The 23,039-nt window shown below is 36.4% G+C and overlaps 1 protein-coding gene across 15 annotated transcripts in view; it reads left to right on the plus strand.

Annotated features, from left to right (window-relative positions):
* UTRN (utrophin) overlaps positions 1 to 23,039 on the plus strand; it is a 456,315-nt gene that overhangs the window by 284,762 nt on the left and 148,514 nt on the right. For 13 of the 15 annotated variants that reach the window (XM_032485082.1, XM_032485084.1, XM_032485083.1 and 10 more), the window contains one exon: positions 21,318 to 21,490. In XM_032485082.1, coding sequence (XP_032340973.1) covers positions 21,318 to 21,490 — 173 coding nt within the window. Of the gene's footprint in view, positions 1 to 12,149; positions 12,216 to 21,317; positions 21,491 to 23,039 lie in introns of those variants that run through there. The other 2 variants (XM_032485093.1, XM_032485094.1) reach the window with 1 other exon arrangement.

Here is a 23,039-nt window from a genome sequence, read left to right on the forward strand (position 1 = left end):
ACTTAATTTTAAATGTTATAAATCATATGCGTGTTAATGTTCTTTCCTTAATATTTAATTGGAGACTTTTTTTCTCAATTAGCTCACCAAAATGTTACTAGGTTCCTCTGTGGCTGTCTGGTATTTGAACAGAGGCAATGAATTAGTATAACGGGAACAGTGCGATTGTCATTCCTGCATTTTTAAAGGGTTTTTTTAAAGGGATTTTTTTTTAAAGAAAGCTGTGCCAGAAAATGTACTATATTACTAAATATAAGATCCATACCCTTCCCTAAGGTACTTTTTCACCTCACTATCTAGACACTTCTTTATTCTCTATCATAACACCAGTCAAGAAATGGGATGTTTTTCCAAGGTTAAAAAAAAATCTCATGCATCAAAATTTAAACTGCTAAAACAGATATCAGGGAGTGGCTTTTAATTTGACAGAAGGTCTTCTAGATTACAAAAGAATTTCCTAAAGATGACTTTAAAGAGACAACTCCCTTAATGTGCTGAGAATCAAATAAAAGAATGTTCCAAGTTTTAAACACGTTCTTTTATGTGCCCACCTGTTCCTAATATTCATATGTAAATGGTAGCTATTTCCATGTGTGTCTCAGTGTGGTGGGTAAATGAAAACTGGTTTGTGAATTGCTAATGTTGGAAAAATAGTCAAGATGGTTTCATCTACTCTTATTTTGTGCTATCTTGTACAGCCAACCTCTCATCCTTTCATCCCAGTCCCAGAGGAGAGGGTGAAAGGTGAAGGGAAATCACACTCTAAGATGCATGCTCTGTGGAAAGAGAGGAAACTATTAGATAGCACTAAATTGTTTTCTCCTATTGTAGTTCTTAGTGCCCTTAGATCGAGATAATCTATGTCACTTAAAGTAAGTTTTTAGTAAATTGATCTGTGTAACTGGACCCCATAGGATTTACAACAGTCATTTCTGTGAACTGTGAATCTGGTCACATTTGTTCTTCATGAAATCATGGAAAGGTTTAACATGTATTTTCATGGGTAGCTCTGGATGTGAGCTCCTTCGAAGTGATACTTTAATGGCTTTTTAAGATGGTACCTAGTACCTCATACTTAGTACCACATAATAGATGCCTAGATAAAGGACAACATATATTGTTAAAGTTTCTGAGGGATTGTCTTGTTTAAATGCCTGCTGTGAACGTAATCTTATTTATGGGAATGTTGTTACTATTGGGTCACTAATGTGTAATAAGCACTTACTATGAGACAAGGACTATTCTAATAATTTTACCTCTTCTCTTTTGCTTAACCTCAACACAAACTTATGCATTTGGGGGCATTAGAGAACACTCACTTTATATGTAAATAAGTGGCCTTGAAGACACCTCTTGCCCAATGTCATACAGTGAGTTGACTTGAGACTTTTTGTCATGTTGTCATTGACTCGTATGTTCCTTCACTGGCTCTTGCTTCCTTCTCAGTAATTCAACGTTAAAAAACTACAATCTTTCATTCCTATTATTGTAAAACTATATTCAAGTATAGTACAAGGGTGAGCAGTTCACCATGATGACCCATTCCTCATTTGTTTGGAAAATTAACCAAGAGAAGGAGGGACAGACCTCAGGGGAAACACATACCACTTGGAGATAAACTCTATTTTGTTTTACTGTTAATATTTAACTTTTAATATCTTTGCAGTATTTACTCAACTGTCAGTAAAATGATAAATCTTCTACCTCATTTCACAAGAGGGCAGCACTTTCTTTTAAAATTTAAAGTATGACTTAAAAAATACAGTCAAATTAACTTTTTCTGTCTTGACGTTAAGCTTGAGTGGTTTGCAGAACCTCTTTCTTTGGGGAAATTTATGAACAAGAGAAGTGCAAATTTTCAGAGTAACTTGGAATCCCTTCAGAAAATGGAAAGATGGATTAAAACAACCACTAGAATTTTTTATTTGGAAGTTGAGTAAAATAAACTATTTTGGTAACTTTGTTATTGTATAAGTCTGCCAAGATCATGACTTTCTCTTCAATTATAAAGTCACATTAAGGGTATGTCATTTTAGTAAATTCTAATTGTTTTACTCTTGTCAATTAAAAACTATTTATTGGACAATAGCTTTATGTTAAGCAGTCTACGGGTCATTTGAGGCACAAATTAACTTTTTCTCCTTCTCTCAAAGATCTTACTCCCTATTGGAGTGAGAGGGAATGTAAAACAAAATCACAAAACAACCTCTGAACAAAACAAGCTACAGATAAGTAAAGTACAGGGTAATGGTGCCCGAGCTAGCCTGTGTGGAAAGGAAGTTGTTAAATTGAAGCTACACTGCAGAGCTTTGAGTAGAGGGTGGAAATTGAATTGGAACTTGATGGCTGGATAAAATGTGAATGGATAGAAAAAAAGGAGGCTATTTTTCAAGAGAAAAGAATACTATCAACAGAAATAAAGTAGTGTATATATTGGAGAAAGTTAGAAAGCGTATCCTTGAAAACATTGTGAGGGAAACACACCTGGAATGTGTAGCAAGGTCACTAGCCACGTGTAACTTTTACATAATAAATTAAAATTAACTAAAATTAAACAAAATCAAAATGTGGTTCCTCAGTCACTCTAGCCACATTTCAGGTGTTCAATAGCCATGCTACTCTTCTGGACATCAAAGATAGAGAACATTTCCAGCATCGCAGAAAGTCCTGTTGGACAGTGCTAGATACAGTTTAGATATTTTGGAGTTGGAATGTGAAGAACGATTTAAACAAGATAGAAGAGCTGATATGATAGTATCAGGAACCTTTGAATTCTAAAGCTGTATGCAGGGATTGGACTTTTTATTTATTATTATTAAATGCTTTCTATGGACCAAACACAGCTCACCAGATTTGTATATTGTATAAGTCTTCTTTAAAAAGTCATAGTTAATTTACATTTGAAGTGAACTGTTATTATACTACTTTTATAGATGAGGAAGTTGAGGATGAGATCAGTGACTTTTTGATTAAAGTGGTTTTTGAAGAGAATTTAGTTTGGTTGTCATGCTAATAGGGTACAGAAGATAATTTGAAGCTCGAGGAGAGAGGTGTCAGGGAGGATGGCTTGAAGAAATCCTATTAGAAGGTGAGTGAGAAAGCTGAAGCAAGAGAGTATCAAAAATATTAAGAGATTTTGATATTTAAATAGTTGGTAATTTAGGTGTATTTATTGGTGATTCCAACTTCTTGTGAAGTTTCAATATTTTGTGAGCTTATACAGAGACAGTATGTGTGACACGGATTCAGTAAGTCAGTGACTGTATCCGGTTGTCTACTTTGTGTCAGGGGCTGTTGTAACCTCTGTGGATACATCAGTGAACAAATTGAAGACAGTATTGCTATTTCAAGGAATTGCTTCACTGATGTGATGAATAGTTTATTATTTAATATTGTTCTTTAATAATTAGTGTTCACTGATGGGCTTTTTATAATATGTTTATATTTGTTTTTAAATTTTTGGTGCTGGTCATAGCCAGTGTTAACACTTAAGAAGTTATGAACGTTGTGGTGAAAATATGCAGAGATATTTTTTAAATAATATGCATGCTTTTCCAAATAGTATAGTAATTTGTTTTCAGAGTTTTACTAACTTTTGGGGAATGTATGAAAACTTAGCAGAACCCTCATTTTCCTCTTTAGAATACCCACTGCAGGCACCCCTAGCATTGCATAGAATCACAGGAAAGTCTTAATTTTCTTGTAACAAAAATTATCCAATTGTCAATGAATTTTTGTTGAAAGTAATGACCAATCAGTAATACAGTACTAGTGAATGGCTTCCTTCATAAGAGTTTTTGAGTGTCTGCTGAAGCGTCGGAGGATCATTTTACAAAGAAAAATCGAGGTCCAGGCAAGGGTTCAAGTGGCCTTTTTTGGGTCAGACAGCTACATAAGGGTTACAGATGAAATCACAACCCGGGTCCCTTGACTCCAGGAAGACTATTCTTATTTATCCTGTGGAAGATATAACATAATAGGGCTGAGATGTAATAATACAAATAAGTAATCTAGTTCACATGTGACATCAGTTCTTACTGTCTCATATGATTGAAAAGGTTCTGCATCGCTTTCCAGAGTATCATAGTAGTGGTATGATCTGATTCATAATTTCTAATGAGAAAGTTATACCCTAATGATTTAAGTTCTGTGTCATTCTGAGCTATAATCTTCTCTATGGGAGTGTGTAGTGTTCGCTGTAAGATAATTAAGAGGCATTAAATAAATATGCCACAGCTAAAAAGGAACAACCAATGGCTCTGGCAGTGGCAATAGAGATGGGGTGGGATGAGTCAAAGAATATTATTATTCCTCAAAATACTATCCCTCAATATGTTGTAGCAACATTTCAGTTGCATATGTTTTCTAAATTAGTTTCACATTTTTTCAATATCAAGCAGCCTTTGTAGCATCCTTAATAACATGTGTCATGTTTTGAATCTGCTAATCAATGATAGATCTAACTTATGAGTTATATTATGAGATGAGTGTGCACACTGCCAGCAATCATTCAGTTAAGTCTGGTGAGCAAGACGGGTGTTAAATTTTGGTAAAAATGGTAGTATGTTTGAAAAAATGATCAGTGTTATTATTGGATCTCTTGTTAATTATAAAGGCATCTCTGAAGCAGTATTCCAGAAAGGTTTTGTGCAGTAGCAACATCACTTGAGTATTTGTTTAGCCTCCCAAGGTTATAATTTTGATGCCAGTACTGTTTTTATAAGCAGAAATACTAGATTTAGAGTCGTGCTTTTAAAGGCTCCATTACTACAATCATCTCATACTTTTATTTTAAAGTTAAAACACCAGCCATGTCAAATTTTGGCTTTGAATTGTACTCTCAATCCTTGGCTTGAGAATCTTTAATGTAGAGCTAGAGATTATAACCCTTCTTCTACTGCTTGATATGGCCTTAAACAATACCATGCCACATCTTAGTATTCCATGGTTGCTTGCCTTGCAGTGGTCCGTTTCCTGCACCACCGTTTTGTGCTTTGGTATTGTGTTAGCACATCAAGCATACCTTCTCCAGACACAACAAGCAGGGCAGGGTTCATGCTGTCTTCTCTCTCACTGCTGTGACTTAGATTCATGAATGAAATTGCTATTTGTATTTGCAGCATCTTTTAAGCTGTTAGTGGAGTCGGGTACTCAAATCTTTCTGCCAGCTTAGTGGGTAGAATCACCAATTTGAAAGATAAAGCCATACCGCAATTGCTTTGAACAAATCAGGCTAGATATTCTTTTTTGGGTGTATATCAAGCATTTTTTATAAGCATTTCCAAAAATTGTATACTGTGGAATATCACAGTATCAGATGACAGTTAGGAGTACTGGTTTCCTTAGAAAGAGAATAGCTTGAATTGTATATTGCCTGTTTAGGCACAAAGTTATTACTTAAATAAGCTGGAGTTACCGGTTATAGAGTAACTTATGAGAACAAAAAGGCTTTGTCTCTGTCTCTTTTAGAAAAGTTTACCATTGACCAGCCCACTGCTGCTGAAAGCTTGTTTCTATTGAGGGCTGATTTGCTAGAATGTCAGACCATCTGGCACCACAGAACTTCTGAAACTTTCAGAGACAAAAATGATTGTCTCTCATGGCATTTACTTTCAAATTAAATGACGCCACCATTTTAAAAATAGTTATTTACCTAGAAGGACAAATGTGTTTTACTTGGGATTTTGCTGTCTGTTTATTGACTTAATTTTGTGTGGAAAAAGTACTCTGTGCCTGTGGTAGAATTTTCACACAGTGTAAAAAACAAAATAAAGTGTCCCATTCTAGGACACTCAGATCTCTGGTCCCATCATTGGTATCTTAGATCTCTTTCCAGAAATATTATCTGTATTTCATATATTTTACCTTTACATAACTACATAATCTCCTCCCTTTTGGCATACCCAAATATATTCTCTGTATATACACATGTATTAGAGATTATTTCTTATCAGCACATAGTGCATGATTGCTTTTCCATAGCTGTACAGCATTCCATTGTGGGAATCCGCCGTCATTTACTTACACAGTTACCTACTGATGGACATTTAGATTGTTTACAGCTTTTTGCTATGTCAAATATGACTTACTGAGAATCCTTATACATACATCTGTATGCATGTTTTCAAATCAAATTCCTAGGGATAGAATTTCTGACTCAAAGTTTATACGCATTTTAATGTTTGATGAATATTGCTAAAATAGCCCCAGCCCCAAGTTTGCAATGGAAACTTTTTGGGGAAGAAACGAAGACATATGTAGAACTCGTTGCTCATTGTAAACAAATGAAGGAAGTGAGATGAAAGTACAGAAAGTAAATATAACTAAAGATCCTCAGGGAGGAAGAAAAGATGATTATACTCTGTGATTTTGGGGGAGGCATATATATGAGTATAAGTGGTTCATGTGGTGGTATATTGACTGGTTTTCATTGAGACTCATGAAAGAGAATCTTGCTTATGGAGTCCAAGTCGGTCAGGGGTGTGATTTTGCAGAGAATTCAAAATGGGATGCAAAGCAGGAAGATGGCAGGACCTTGGGTCAGAGTTGAAGTAGTAACTCAACTCTGAATGGACTGGCCTGCAGGCATCACAAAAGCCTGCTGCTCGGTATTATATCCAGAAGCATAGCTGATCTCACTGCGTTAGTTTGAACTTCTTCAGGGTTCACTGCATGTCCAGTTCCTTAAATACATATTCAGAGTGTAGGAACAATGCCTTCCTGGGATGAGTACCAGTATTTTACTTGGGATTGAAAACAGCACCTTCAATTTTCATTTATCTTGACACATTTTTTGTTATTAAAATTTGCATTTTGATTTAGGCTTTAATTTTCTGAATCTGGATAGCTGGGGAAAGGTGGAAGAACTCTTAGAAAACCTTTAAGAACCTTCCTCCAGAGCCCTGTGTCATTTAGCTGCCTGTCCCACAGGCTTGCGCTGTCAGTGGACGTCTGGAATTGTGAGGCTTGGCCGTCTGAGGTGGTTTCACTCTTGTCTGATGCTGCATATTTTTTAGGAAGGATATGGTTTTGAAACATTAACTTGTTTTGGCATTATTTTTAGTCACCTAATAAAGTGCTCTCTGAATCATTAAATATTTGGAAGGTTGCTGAAGGCTGACCCTGCACCTGGTTGGCTAATTCAGCTCAGCTGGCATTTTTCTTCCTCAAGCCCTACCGCACCCATCCACTCCCCTGAAGAAGAAAAAGCTCTTTGTGCCTTTTAAAATGTGTAGTAGAATCTTCTGAATGTGGGTTATGGAAATACATGTTGAATTTTTTTCTTACGAATTATGATTTTTATTTCCCAACGGCTACATGCATAGCTATCAGAATAGATGACAGTATTAAGAGATAAACGTTAAACGTTAAAAATAACTCTTTGTGTACAAAGCATATTGCGTGAACTTCCTTGGATAAAAGGAGAGTTCCGCCTTTCATCAGGGAGCTCAGGCCTCCGTTTTAGGTTGGACCTTCTGCCCTTTAGGGCTGTATATTACTTTAAATAGCTAGCAGCTGACAGTCTTGGTTGCTGGCTGATGTTAACTAGAAAGCTGTAATGCATTGAGTAGTGTCCCCTTAATAGAACTACAGAGGCAGTAGACAATGAATTGAAATTTCACGTCATGATTAGGGTCTAGAAGCTGTTTTAGTTTTAAAATAAACTAAAAAGTTAGTAAGGTTATGAAAAAGGTAATTATATATGTTCCTTTCAAAGGCATTATAATCTGGATCTTTCCTTAAGTCTGAATGGGTTTATGATATGTAAATTTTTCTCCCCATGCCTGAAGCTCTTTGTTTTGAATAAAGGCATGATGTACCGATTTATTTGTAATCACCTATTGACCTCCATATGCTTTGCTTTAGAGGCTCCCAAGAAGCTTTTCTTTTGTTTTTGTTTTTTATATTGACCAACATAAAAAAAAAACTTTAAGGTTTTGCATAGGAAACATACTTTATCTTTACAGTGTTTATAAATGTGAAGTTTGTTTAGTGGGAAGGGTACTTTAAGATCCACTGTATGGGTAAGGCATAAATTAGCAAAGTATTTAGACTTCACTTTTTGCTTATATTTGTCCGAATCCTAAAGAATGTCTTATTGCCTCAATGAAATTGCTAAATAAGTTATCTTGTAACAAATTAAATGAAATATAGTTTTTAAGCATAAGAAGTTTTTAAATTATCCTGGCCTTGAAAGTTTTTCCAAAGCCATATATGCATGTAGCTCTCTTCATTCTGGCGGTGGAATGTGGTTTTTATTAAGTAATGTAGATTTAGATTTTATCAATTCCATTATTGCATTTTCTCCTGCTTCTGTGGTTCTGTAACCTTCATGTTCTCTTGGAACTATGTGTCTATGTTTGTGACATGGCTTATTTAGCTGGAGAATCTTAGGATATTCAGTGTTTGTTGATCTGTTATAGGAATTGGTAGTATTATGTTTATTCCACTTCATGAGGGTTAGTGCACAATTTATTTGCACACTAGCTTAAACCGGCAAAATGTCCACTGCTTCAAATTTCATCATCCAATTTACTAAGTCTCTGTGCTAATGTGCTGCTTTTCACTGGAGGCCTGTATTTTTTGTTTTAATGATTACAGGATTACTGGAGATAATGTTATCAAAGAGGTGCTTGGTTAAAAACATAGAAAGGGCTTTAGAGATGTAAGGAATGTTACCAAGGGGTTATTTTGTATACAGAGTTTAAACTGAGAAAGTATTCCTATTATAGATAGCAAACATGAATATATTGTAAAATGTGCTCACATTTAGAAAAACAATTCACATTTACTTTTTACAAGTCTTTCTTTTAATGTGTCACTTATCAAAGAGCACAGCACTTTTGAGTAACAAACTAGGATTTTGCTATTTGAATTTTGAAAAATATCTTTGGACTTACACATAAATAATCAATTTGTCTTTAGCACTTTAAAAATAAAATTTTTAATGTCAATTATACCTGTTTTTTAAAAATAGAATTTTAAGTTGCTTCCCAGTGTTTTAGTGAGAGTATAGTTACCCTGTTATTAAAATTAGATGAGAATCAATTTTTTTTTTCTTTTGACTGGTTCCACATGGATCCACTGAGTATTTTCCCCCATTTTTCTCCTAAAGAGGATGTCCTCCTAGCTAGGATCATCAGTATTTTAGTTTTTGATGTTTTATAACTGTGAGTAGGGAGCTTTATTTAAGTGTCTGCTTTTCTGCCCAAGCAGAGGATGTGAGTTCTGAGAATGGGTATCACGCATCTGCAGGGCACGTCATTTGCAGGGAAGCAAGTACCTGGCACGAAGACTTTGACTTCCAGACACTCTACTTAGAATTCCATGTGGGGCCACACTCTTCCTCTCTTTCCTTATCCTGTCTTTATCTCTTCTAGGACTGAGGTACCTATCATGCTGGTAAAGTTTACCCAACTCTTATCTGTTGGGAAGAGTTTTTAACATGCAGGATGCTGCTGCTTTTCCCTCATAAAGATTAGCCTTGTCTAAGGAGACAAGATATTTGGAGCTCTAACAATAACATCCCATCCTCTTCTTGGTGTAAGAACCCTTTAAACATAAGGCTGTACTTTAGAGAAAGACTGTGGTACTGTCTGTTGTTCCATAGAGGTTTTCTTTAATTCACTCTTTTGATACGTGCATGGGTGGGGCGGGGGTTATGGGGGAGGCTGCATGTTTGCACATGTCTCTGATCACAATCATCCAGCACCCTGGGTGGTAGTTGGAAGTTTGCCCAGCTGCGAAAGATTGTTCTTTTTCTCTCTCTTTTATTTATTTATTTTTTGTGGTGATGTTGCTGGAGGTGGTGATGGTGGTGCTGGTGGTTCCTTTTGTCTTGTATTTATGTAAAAAGTTTATTTGTTACTGCTGAAAGATCTCAGCATGTGGCCGCAGGGCTCTCACAGATCAGGGTCAACCTGGTCAGTTTCTGTGTGTTTCTAAACTTCGTTTTTTGATGACTGGTCTTCATGCTGATGTCAGTGTTTTTGGTGTTTTATTTATTTATTTTGATACAAACTGCATAGATTAATTTTATTTATAAATTTCTGGGTAATTATTAGTTTACCACATTTGTTTTTGACATTAATTGTGTCTGTGTATAAATCTGAATTGGGCACTTTGAGGTGAAACACATTCTGCTACAAATCTCATAAAGCCAGCCTTCCTCTGGAGACATGTTGGTTTTTATGAATAAACGATAAAAATATTTTAAAAGCTTGTCGAATTTGTGTAGATCCACATATGTAAAACACATGCTATTTAAATACTGATAAGAGAATAAGTTGGGAATGACATGGAAATAAAAATGGTTTGCAAATCCAAAAAAATAATAACCTCGTTTTTCCCTGTTGGATTTTTGTTTTCTTCTGTTGTTAACGGAGTCGTTTTCTCCATATGATTAAGTGAGTGCTAACAATTTTTGATATTAAAGTAATTCAAATAGTCTTTTAGGAGACACATATTCTAACTTCAAAGGTTTTTTTTTTCTTTGCTCTATGCCCTGATGCAGAAAGCAAACTTAGTTATATCAAGATTAATGTTATCCCATTTGTGATAGTGTCACTTTAAAGAGCATTTTGTAATTATGATGAGATTCTTCATACAACTGGAGAACTATGTTTCATATGAACATGTCTGTCATACTTTTATTGGTGTAATAAATAGCTATGTAATGCAAAAACAAAATCACATTTTTGCCTTGGAATGATGTTCATAATAGCAGTGCAAAGAGTACATCATTTGGATTTAACTTTTTCTTTGAAAGCATTTACTCTTAAAACTTTGTAGACGATAGTGTTTCTCTCAGTGCCAGTAACAATTTAACATCAAAATAGAGGGCACATTTAATAGTAACTGAGTATTACTCACATTTTGAGTAGTTTCACTTATTAAGCTTTGTTTCAGAAACAAGTAGATTCCCCACATGAAAACAGCCATTGAGATTAAAAACATTTTTTTTTCTTTAAAAGGATTTTCCCCATCATTTTGCTGTTAAAACCTTTTTAGAAATAATACCGTTGATCACACAGATTTTGTTTCATGGTTCGTACTGTTCTGTGCACCTAGCCCCTTTTGTTTTCAGGGGTGGGATCCAAACTGGGATGTGGATCATGACAATTTGAAAGACACTATACTGCAGTTTGGGGCGGGGAAGCCTCCAGGAAGTGGGAGTGAACTTAACTTCAAACTGTGTGTGAAGGGTGGTGGAAGGGAGGATGCCGATTAAAATAATAAACAACTGCTGGGAAGACTAGTAGATTACCACACCACTTGTCAGGTCCACAAGAGGAGATGCCAAAGCTGATGCGGCTGCCCTCCCCGGCACACACTCTGCAAAGGGGGCCGTGGGATCTGCTGCTTGAACTTCTCCTCTGGGCAGATAGAACAACTTTTTCAGTAACTTAGTTCTGTGGCACTGACACAGCATCCTTAGGCATAGCCTGACCTAGGGAAACGGACTGAAACTAGCTTGGTGGTTACCATAGCAACATAGGCTGCCGGTGTCTGGGAGAGTGCAAGCCGGTGGCCTCTTGTCCCGTGTTTGGGTGTTTCTTCAGACAAGAGTGCCCTCCTTGCTGTTCAAACTCTACAGAAGTCATGCTTTTTGAAAACTGGCTCCTTATCCAGGATTTTTTTTTTCTTTTTCTTTCTGAAACCAGTCTGAATGGAGGAAACTGGTAATACTTGGCTCTTTTTTTTTTTTTTTTTCTTTTCTTTTTTGGCCTCCTCTCATGCAAGTTTCCAGGATATAGCTTCTTTTTTGCTGTGTGTAATTGAGACCAAACTCTAAGCTCGGGGCCCAGGAGAGAACAGTCGTGGGCTGCAGGTCATTAGTGAGGTGAACAGAAGGGGACCCTGGGCTTCCCAGAGAAAAAGGAGACCATGCCAGCCTCGTGGAACGCAGCTACCAGAGAACACACAAGCAGGTCTTTTCCTTGCGAACTCCGAAGTCTATGAAATACCGGACCCACGGTGGGGTGGCTAAAATGTCCCAGCGCAAACTGCTGCTGCTCATGGACCATAGCTCAAGGACAAGGCTTGTAAAGGATTTTGCAAAGGATTTTAAAGTATAGCCAGAAAAGATACGGTTTTTAGAAGTTAAACGCTGTTGTCTGAAGGAAGTTTGCCGAGAAGATGTAGGCTTCAAGGGCTACTGGACGATGATTGGTCTGAACTTCAGCTTACGGGAATTGCTGACAAAATTCGAAAAGGTATGCGGAAAGCAGACTTCATGATTGTACTTTCTCTCCTTCTTCCTTTTCTTGTCTTTTTTTCTCCCACTGTGTATTTAGACAGCAGCAAATCTATTGATTCTGATTATTTAATATAATTTCTAAGGCATATTTGATTTTGTATCCTCTTAAAAAATTTTTTTTTCCAACCAGAGATCAAGTTAGCAATTCTTTCCTTTGGTCAGGAGGGCTTCTTGTGATGCCTGCCAGTTTTAGAATTTCACATCAGAAGAGATCCTTTGTACTCCAATCGGCTGGTAATTTAATTGAAAGTTATTTTGGAAAAAAGAAAAAAAAAAAACCAGCAACAACACTAGGTTTTCATGCCAAAGTCTGACTTCATCAGGCATGGGTTCTGTTTTCCATGCCCCGCAGGTTTATCTCCCTGCAGTGGCTGAGCACTGACTTCTCCACCTCCTTTCTGAAGATTCAGTTCTGAGTGTCAGGAGAGGATGCCTCACAGTGGCAATGGCACGTCTGATCTCTTTTTCTTTCTGATTGTGTCGGTGTTAATTGTGGAGTGCTCGTGTGCACTGTGGAGCTTTAACACTTGGATCGTTATTTTTGCATTTAGTTATTTTTTTCCATAGGAAAGTTCTTGGCATTCTACGATTGAGTCTAGCCTGCCAAATGCTACCTTACATTTATAGTTAAACAAAACAGAAAACCTCAACATGCTGCTCATGGGGCTCCTGCCTTCCTTGGCCTTTGGATGCCGAGCACTTATCTTCTTTCAATTTCCCGTCTTTAAAGAAAAGGAGGGAAAGAGGCAAAGGACTCTTGCTCTGTGCATAAATCAGTTACTTACCGGTTGTCAAAGATGTGGTCAGTGGCTTTCACCCCGAATACCCTATGGTTCATTGCAAGTACAAATATAAGCAAGACTATATCGAGTTATTTAAGGAAAAACGGGCTTTTTCTTACAAAACCACCATTGCCCAAGGAAAAGGGTGTAAAATCGTGTCATTTAAAAAGTTTGAAAGCTTTTCCAAAACAATTGGAGTCATTGCGTGCCTCCTGATGGCAGAAACCATGTAGCAGGAAGAGGATGGAGAGAGAAGAATTCAGCTTCTCCTGGTTTAATGCTCCCTCCTCCCCTCTTCTCTCCCTGCACCCCAACTGTAGTCTAAGGATTGTACCACAGGGCTCATTCTGACCTCTCCCTTTAATACGTTATTAAGCACCTGCATTCCTGAGGGTAAAAGATAGTTCCTGGTTCAACTTGCTCACCATTCAGAAGGGGTGGAGGAGAGAGAGAATACTTTTTTTATGGCAGCTGGTAACAGCAGGTGACAAACTTTATGACCATAAAGAGATCTTTTAGCTTGGTTTGTATAGATTTGTCTGTTTCTTCCTAAAAAGGTATAGGGCATATGTTACATGAATAATTCATTACTAAGACCCCCTGAGAGGCAGTAATTGTGGGCAATAGCTAGACTTTTATATTGTAATTGCTGCCATTAGTCTTTAAAGCCCAGGTCAGATACCAGAGGCTAGTAACCTGCTTCAGCCTTTTGGCCACTTCATCGACAGAGCTACAAGTTCTGGTTATATTAGTATGTTTCCTCCTTTAACTCCTAAACCTTAGTATCTGCACATTTCATTTTTTTCTTTTAGTGGTTGAACTGACAGTAAAAGTCTACAGGCTTAATCCTGTCAAAGGCCTAATTGGGAATTTTTTTTTTTGTGGGGAGGACAAAGCAAATTCAAAGCAACAATCTTGCTGCGATTCATAGTCTGTAGTTTTCCAGATACGTTTATTTTTGTGTTAGATGCTTTTATAAAAACCTATGTGAAAGTTAATCTCTGCCATATTTCGTTTGTAGGAAGTTGTCATACATGGATGTATTTTTCTCCAACTTGAGTCTTTCTAAAAAACCCTTTGTGTATTTTCACAAAAGCTGGCTCATATATTTAGCCTATGCTACGTGGATTCATTGCCAGGAATGTATTATGGAAAGGTACCACTACTTAACACCTCTCAAGTACGACTACCTTCCTGCAACTTGGAGAGGAAGAATGCCATTTCTAGGGAAAGACCAAGGCTTACCGCTCTCAGGCAAAAGGCACATGATACCTTCAGAAGCTGAGTAACAGTCTCTTTTCCTCAATGTTAGTGATTCGCTTCTGGAGAAAACACTAAGCTTAGTGGCTTCGCAGTTTTCTTATCAGTAATTGTAATAGTTCAGGCTGATGTTAGGTTACCATAGCAAAGAAGTATTTTGCTCAGTTCCTGAAACCATTTCAGACTTTAAGAAAACTCGAGCACAAGGTTGGGGTAGTGGTGGGTCTTCCAATGGTGGTTAATCTGGAAAGGTACAGACTGATCAGGTCACTGAAATTTCCAGATGACAGCAGATCTTCAGCGTAACTTCCAGACAGCAGTGTGTTTGTGGGGTAAATTGAAAGAGGATATCTGGTTGATATTTTTTAATTTTAAAGAAATCTCGTGATTTTGTGACTGATACTGTGTATCTGTTCATACATGAATGTTTGGCCCACAGTTGAGATCTGTAGTTTGGTTATCTGGTCCCAAAATGCGTGATGCCAGGATGGTGGTTTTCCAGAATAAGCTGGATGGGCAAATTGCATCTGGGACTCGGAGTTCCTAGGGGTCCAGGAGGTAGGAAGCATTCTCTACTGTTTCCTCAAGGTGACAGCTCACCAAAGATCAGGAAACTCCACTGGGAGAGAACCACAGGTGCCCCAATGTGGTCTGAAAGAGGAGACTGGAACTGGAGCTTCTCACCAGGGGAGGATGACCTTGTGGCAAGATGTGCCTGCCAGCAAGCAGGTCCGCATCACCTAGTCAGGTGATGAGGGGTGAGCAGTTGTGACCAGGGTGACCGTATACCTGGTTCAGACTCAGCAGTTGACGGGACACAGAAGGCTGATCCACCAGAGCACCTTTCTGAAATCCAACCTATGGGCTGGTTTTATTGCTACCTTGACTTTAATGAATTTTCTCCTTGAAAGTACCTCCTGAAGGAAGTATCTGATGGCCTCAGTGTTTGTGAATATACTGTCATACTTGAGCCATCTGTACTGTGTACTGTGTGTTCCATTTATTTAGTAGTCACAGAGGAGGAAGTAAGGGATTGTTTTAGCTTGGTGACATTTTGAGTGACTGTTGCTTTTTATTAACTTATGCGGTTCTGCTGCTAGATGATTAATGATAATGGCAGTTCTCTAAGGGTGTGTGTGTGTGTGTGTGTGTGTGTGTCTGAGTCTGTGTAGTACCGTTCTTGGTGAATCCTTTGGGAAAGATACTTCCCATAGTGACGACACAGAGCAAAACCACTCAATGCTAAATTTCCTTTATGACATTGACCTCTTTTAGGATGATCAATATTTAAAATTAATCAGAGCCTGTATTTTGCTGTTCAATTTGTAAGACGCAGTAAACTTCCAATTTCAAAGTCTACTCAGTTCTTCAATATTTAGTAAGTATTTATGAAGGGCACAGTATATACCAGACTTGGCTGAGTTCAAGGGTTGGGTGGATAACAGAGTCGACCTCCCCTCTTTGAATTTACGGCTGAGTAGGAGAATACAGACCTTAAACAAGTCTGTATTCTCTGAGTGTGTGAATTATCATAAGTAGAGGGAGCTGTTGGAGTAACAGGCAGATAGAATCTAATCTGAGTGCATTGAAGATTTTCCTGGGGAAATTACATTTAAGCTGGGACTTAAAAGATGGCTTTAAGATTAAGGAAGAAACAGAGATTGTGTGCTGGTGTGTGGGTATGTGGGTGGGTGTGTGTTGTGGGAAGAAACTGAGAGCTTTCTGGGCCATAGGAACTGCTTTTACACAGGTCAGGAGTTGAAGAGTTGGATGCCCCAGGACTGTAGTTTAAAACACTTAAAATACAAAAACCTTTGACTGGGTTTTCAGGCCTGTTCAATTTCAGTTATACAATCTGATTTGGGGAATTAAGGTGGGGCAATAGTTTGATCACATGGAAACATTTTAAAATATCTGTTCTTAAGAAACTTGTGTTCATGTGCAGATCAAACCTGCTTATATAAAGTGCACCTCAGAAGGAAAGCCACTGTATTTTAATTCACTAGGATTTTAGTGTGTTTAAGTAGCAATTGGTATAGAGTCGAGGATTTGGAACATTTTTTTGTTGTTGTTGTGAAGAATATTTTTCCTAATAACAGTGTTTGCTATGTTGGAATTTAAAATGTAATTTGTTGATTGATATCATTTCAAGTTAGCTTGTTCAAATTATCTTGGAAGTGCAGTTAATTGTAAATTTGTTCTACTTAGTAATTTAACATTTTTTCTACTCTGTTGTCTAACGTATGTTTATATCCCAGATAATGGGAGCAGAACATTACTGGCATTGATTTCCTACTTTATAAATGTTGCTGTAGATCAGGTGACACCACTTTCTTTTGTTTTTCAAAATATGATTCCATAATTATTAGTAGAGTGGTTAAAAATGAGATTCGTTGTTGAAAGGAGAGGTAGTTTATAATTAATTGAATGATTTGTTGACATCAGTCAATTAATTGTAGTAATTAATTACTACAATTAATTGACTGATTAATTGTAATTACTCACTTTCCCAGAAGTCTCACAAACTGTCTCAAAGCATATTTACATAGCAAATAATGACTTTGATGGTATCACTTAGTTGTATAATTTTCTTAGGTAATACCTGACTAGTTTGTTAGAAGGTTATGACCCCTCATTTTCAAAACCTGAAACTCTGACAGTGATCCTTCTGAGCTCCTGAGAACTGATCCTAAACTGGTCCTACTTTTGAAAGGAACAGTGGATTTCCTTTTCCTTAATGGTTCACTGTGTTGATTTAGCCTGAGCCTTGGGATACAGCTGGGAAGTCGTTGCTAACCTCACTTCTTCACCTTCAGAGAAGAGGTCAGGACTCCTTAAGAGAAAACATTGCTCTGGCTGTGTAGGGTTAGGTAAATAGGCCCTGCAAAAATAAACCACAGTTATGTCAGCAAGGCCCAAAGAGGATGGATCTTTTAGTTGTTGAAGACTTCCTAATGGAACTATTCTAAATCTGTTTCCTATCAGAGGGTTCAGACAGTTCTGCTTATTATAATCTAAGGAAATATTTTTGATTACATAGTTACAGCTACTACTTGATTGTAGAAACATTATAAAGAAATAAAATGTATGTGATATACATTATAAGGTATTTGCATATGATACCTCTATGGGTTACATCATTAAAGAAATGTCCAATTAGGGCAAAACTGATATTAAAATATCAATTATTAACTAAGTAAATAAATAAATGTTTTCCTTTATTTGTGAAGTTTATTTTGACCTGGGTAGTGGGTATTGTATAAAAAAGACTAATTGTTGATCTGTGAACCTCTGTGAACTTCTGCAAGGTTCTTCCCAAAGTGTGCACCTTAGGCTTTTGATGGTGTTTTATTTGGAGAAATATGTAGTCCTCTTATTCTGACCTCTAACTTTCCTTAACCTTCTACAATATGCTTACATTATTTGAAGGTACATTTCAAAGCTTTCAAGTGAATCCTGAAAATATTTCTTCTCGTCTGTTTTCAAATGTTAGTTTAACGGCTTGAATACCTTGCTATGGCCCCTCTGTGCACATGACTGGCTTATGTTAAATGCTTGGAAGAGCATTGCTTTGTGCTTCTAGATGGATTACATTCCCACAACTAATTATCAATAACCATTTTGTGTTTGAATGTTTATTTAATGGTTAGAAAGGCTTTCAGGTGACAGAGGTAAGCATTAGTAGGGCAAGTCTCCCAGCTGTGCAGTGAGAGTAAACCCTCTTTCACAGAACTTTAATTTATTTTAGCATTTGATGTTACATCAGGGTCATGATCTGACAGCCTCCCATGCTGGCATCTTGACTTTAAAACCAGTGCATCATTGCACAGTGATCTGTGAAGGAGCATGATTCATTAACTGCGTGTAATTCTACATTTCCAGTGAAAAGCTTATTCGAGGCTTTGCAGTGCAGTCTTGTAAATAATTTTAGGTTTTCCATGTTACATTTTTAAAATGAAGAGATTAAAACAAAATGATTACTACATTTCCTTCCAGTTATTTCTCTGATTTTTCCTGGCACTTCAGTGGCTAATATGCCAGTCAGTCAAGATGAACTTATTTATGCATTTTTTCATGCATTTGTATCTCTCTCTATCTGTCATCTATCTGTGTCTAGTTTTCATTAGGGTTAATCTGTGTAGCAGAGACTCTGAAGGACGCAGAAGAAATATTATGATGATTTTCTGTCTTTAGGAGCTCTTTCTATATTTGGCCAAATAAATATGCTGCCAAGTGTTAAATAAAAAAATAATATATTCTGATTTCCTTTTCTTCGGTCATTTTCTGGTGGTTGATTTTCTTCCTAACTTTTTATGAGGCTCATGTGTGGAAGGTTTTCCATATATTGAAACTTAAATTCCAACATGAAAAAAATTCACTGGTGGTACTTCTAACCAAAACTTCATAGAAATATTTATAATCATGAACTGGGCCAGTGATGTAGCTCTGTTTCACTCTATTTGTCATTGTGGCCGGACTGCAAAAGACATCACCTGATCTGATGTGAAGAGCCAAATTTGCTTCTTGCTTTTGGTGTCCAAATTTCCTAGTGTGGTGGAATGCTCTCCTGAAACTGAGAAAGCTATTTATGAATCTTAATGTGCTTCTGTCTTTCTGTGTGTCTTGCATATGAAAGGAAGCAAATAAGTCAGGCTACTTCAGGAAGTTGTGGTTTAAAGTTTCCTGGTGATTTTGGGTGTGGTCCACTGATGATAATGTTTAGAAACCTATGCAGGAAATCTGAGGCCAGATTCTCCTTGGCAACACAGAGCAAAGAGAGGCTTTGCTTTCTCTGTTGTTGAGCTTCTTGAGAAAGATGACTAGCACACATATTTACAACCCAAGTTTAAAACTGTTGATCTTTTAATGTATCTCTTTAGATGTCTTAAAATGCATTTCAGGACACAAAAATAGAACAGTTCTATTCTAAGTGATAAGACTATGTTGTCAAGAGATGGTATCAAAGAACTATTTCAGCAGAACTTTCCTTTTCTTTTTCTTTTCTGCTGAGAATTTCTATTTGAAACACCCCAAGCTAAGATTATAACTAGATTGCCATTTGCATACATAATGTTGCCCAACTTGAGAACTTTGAATCAGTATCTGGCTCTGTTTTCCCTGCTCCGCAATCAGTGTCTGCTCTGCGCTCTCTGGGATTGGGGTGCTAGTAAAATGCAGAAGAGTCCATAAGCTCAGAGTTTTGTTCAGGGGTTAACTCTAAAATAAAAATTGTACTTTGCGGGGAGACCTGATCTGGCTTTGTCGTCAGGGTCAGATAACCCAGGGATTGCTCGGCTTGCAAATTTGGAGCATAAATTTTGCAGAAGCTGTCCATCAAACTTTGTGTCCACCTCTCCCACTTCTCAAATATGACCCTATTAATGTCATGTTAGATGTCACAAATCTTCCCAAAAGTTACAATACAGCAGTTCTTCCCCTAACCTCCTGTAAGTGATACTTTTTTTTTACCAGTAGGTCTGTAGATGCTTGAAGAACAATCACTTTGATGCTGGCCCGAAGCCTTGGTTCTTGGTGGGATACATGGATTGCTTATCAGGAGTGAATTCTAGATTAACAAAACTGATGAGAAGTTTAACAAAACTATATTATTTAGGAGTTTGCTCTCCTTTTACTAATTCAGATTCATTACCTGAAACATAATTTTTATTTCTGATCTATGTTGCCTTAATGTGCATTACCAGTTAATGCCATGGGGACTCACCCTACATCTTCACGGCTCCCTCTGGTGTCTGTTTTTCTGTTTGTAAGTTCATACTTGGTTGTTGGATGGTAATGGCTGTCATGCTAGAGTTAGAGTTAGCTACACGTCCCATTTACTCATGAAGAAAAGATGATTGCCAAGTTAATGCAGAAAATTGTGTTGACAACCTTATAATGAGATAATATTAAAATACAACTGATAAGATCCTCTGTATTTCAAAATTTAAATGTGTTATATTTAATTACAAAAAGAGACTCTTCTTTATAGAAGGTTGGAAACTCAGAGAAGTATAAAGAATAAAACTAAAATCACCTTTAATCCTCTTATACAGAGATCACACGCTTGATTTATTTCTTATAGTCTTTTAATTTGTGTGTGCAGTGATTTACAAATACCTATGCTAATTTAAACACTTCCTTTAAAAATTAGCGTATCATAATATATAGTTTTATATCCTCCAATTTAAAACTTATTAATATATTAGCATTAATGGATTATGATAGCTTTTACTTTAAAAACAATCAACAATATGATAAATGTGTTTATACATAAATCTTCCTAGGATAGGTTATTTCAACAGTTTTAAGGCTTTTGATACAAACTGTCAAAATGCTTCCTCAAAGTCTGAACAAATTTTTATTACTAATTTATAAAGATTCTTATTTTACTTAAACTATATACAAATTTACTTTATAAAAATGAACAAAATATTTTCCCTTTTAATAGGAGGAATATTATTTTGTCATTTTTTATTTCTTAATGAGGATAAACATTTTTATGAAAATACTTTTTTAAATTTTAGAAATAAATTTTATTAGATTGAAAGAGCGAACTATTAGTAAGTTCATCTAAATATAAAAAACATTAAAATTATGTAATATCTCGGTGACTTCTATAAAACTTCTTATTTTGAGGGAAGTTTTGCTTATGTGGAAAGGGGAGAAGGAATTTGTTTGGAAATTAATTCATGCGAAGTTCAGTGATTTGGCAACAATAATTGTATAAAATTTCAAATATTTGTCATTGAATTTGAATATCTAACTAGCTGATACATGAAATTTATAACACATTCTGTTTTTAAGAATGGGGGAAATCAGCGTCTTAAGGATTTGAAAACTATTATATTCAATGTAGGAATTGTGAAAACATTTAAAATTTGTTATCATGTAAGGTGAAATTAACTGTTTTGCTTTTTAAAAACTCACCTGTGGGATATCAAAAAATAAAGCTGTGTTTGGTAACGTTGATGGCAACATCTTACATTTTCATTATCTCTTTGCCTTTTTCTCTTTAGGACATCCAGGCAGAAATTGATGCCCACAATGACATATTTAAAAGCATTGATGGAAACAGGCAGAAGATGGTAAAAGCTTTGGGAAATTCTGAAGAGGCCACTATGCTTCAGCATCGACTGGACGATATGAACCAAAGATGGAACGACTTAAAAGCAAAGTCTGCCAGCATCAGGTCAGCATTGTCAGTATCAGAATAAAAATAATGGGGGTGGGGGGCTTATGATTTTTGTATATCAGGACAAGAACAGGGAGCCTTACTACCATGCTACTTTTTCAGAAATGGTTTAAGATTTAAATGCAAAGCCTATTTTTTTAAGTTAGTTTTATCTCCATTTACATCCAGTGCCCTCTGCCAACTGTTCCTGACTATTCGCACATTTGCATATCATATTTTAAACCTAATAATAATGATATCAGTGTTATCAATAACATTACCAGTACCTGCTAATTGTTGTTTACATTGACCAAGTACTGTATTAGGATCTTTACAAACATTGCTTTATTTAGTATTCAGAAAATCCTAGTGAAATGAATAGTAAAATCCTTTTTTACATGAGGCAACTGAGTTTTAATGAATATAAAGAATTTGACAAGGTGTTGAGCCAACAAGTACCACACCAGGATTTGAATCCAGATCTTTTTGACTCTTGCAATAAACGTGTTTTTCTTCATCATGCTATTTGTAAGTCCAATTTGAAGATGTACTTTAAGAAATTAAGTATCACTTATGGACACTAAAATGGAACACTGATGATTTCACATCTCCATTTGGAGAAAGTAAAGTTAAATAAGGATGAATTTGAGGACCAGAATGCTAAGAAAGGACCTTGAAAAAAGAGCTATTGTGACAATTATTATTGGGAGTTTAAAACATTTTAGAGTTAAATTTACTAGATGGCGGACAGCACCTAACTGGGTATAAGTTTAGTGGAAACTGACTGAGAACATGTTGTTAAGCAAAGAGCTAAAAGAAAAATGTTGGTAGAAAGACCTAGCTCTAGCACCTGGGTCATTTCTTAAATTTTAAAGTTCAAAAATTGTATGATATACTGAAAAATGTACAACCTTAAACCAAGTGATTGTGAATTTGACTCTGACTTTACTATTTACTTACTGATCTTGGGCAAGTCATTTGGTCTCTTTGAGCCTTGGTTTTCTCTTTTGAGAAATGAAAATATAAATATTTAACCCACATGATTGCCGTGAAGATTGACTGGGATAATCTGACAGTCCCTTAATCTACTTAATAAGCCTGTCTAATATAGCCTTTAGTTTATTTTTCCCTACGTAAAGGGACTCAGCAGATCTGCTTCAACTGGTGTTTGGATTTCACAGAAGTGCTCCATGGAGTGCAAACGTCTTCAGTGATTATTTATTCATTGTGAATGAATTTTTTAAAATTTTTTCTTTCTGCAGAGATAATCCTGAAAGATTTTTGTTCTTCTGGGGCTCATAAAAGGAGATTTGCACTTCTTTTCACACTTAAAGAAAGGGGGTAATGTAGAATGACTGTGGAAGCCTCTATGTAAAGATTCTGGTGGAAATAATGTAAGCATCAACCAGCTACTCTTTTTTAATAAGAGAGGAAAATTAAGGAGTATGGTACAGTGAGAGAATATACTTATACTTGCTTAAAATTGAATTTTCAACTGGCCAGATCCCACTGGATTTCACCTTTCTGTTCCCCATAAATATAAATAAATAAAAAGATTTAAAGTGTT

This window comes from Camelus ferus, chromosome 8, assembly GCF_009834535.1.
Source record: "Camelus ferus isolate YT-003-E chromosome 8, BCGSAC_Cfer_1.0, whole genome shotgun sequence".
NCBI classification, from domain to species: Eukaryota; Metazoa; Chordata; class Mammalia; order Artiodactyla; family Camelidae; genus Camelus; species Camelus ferus.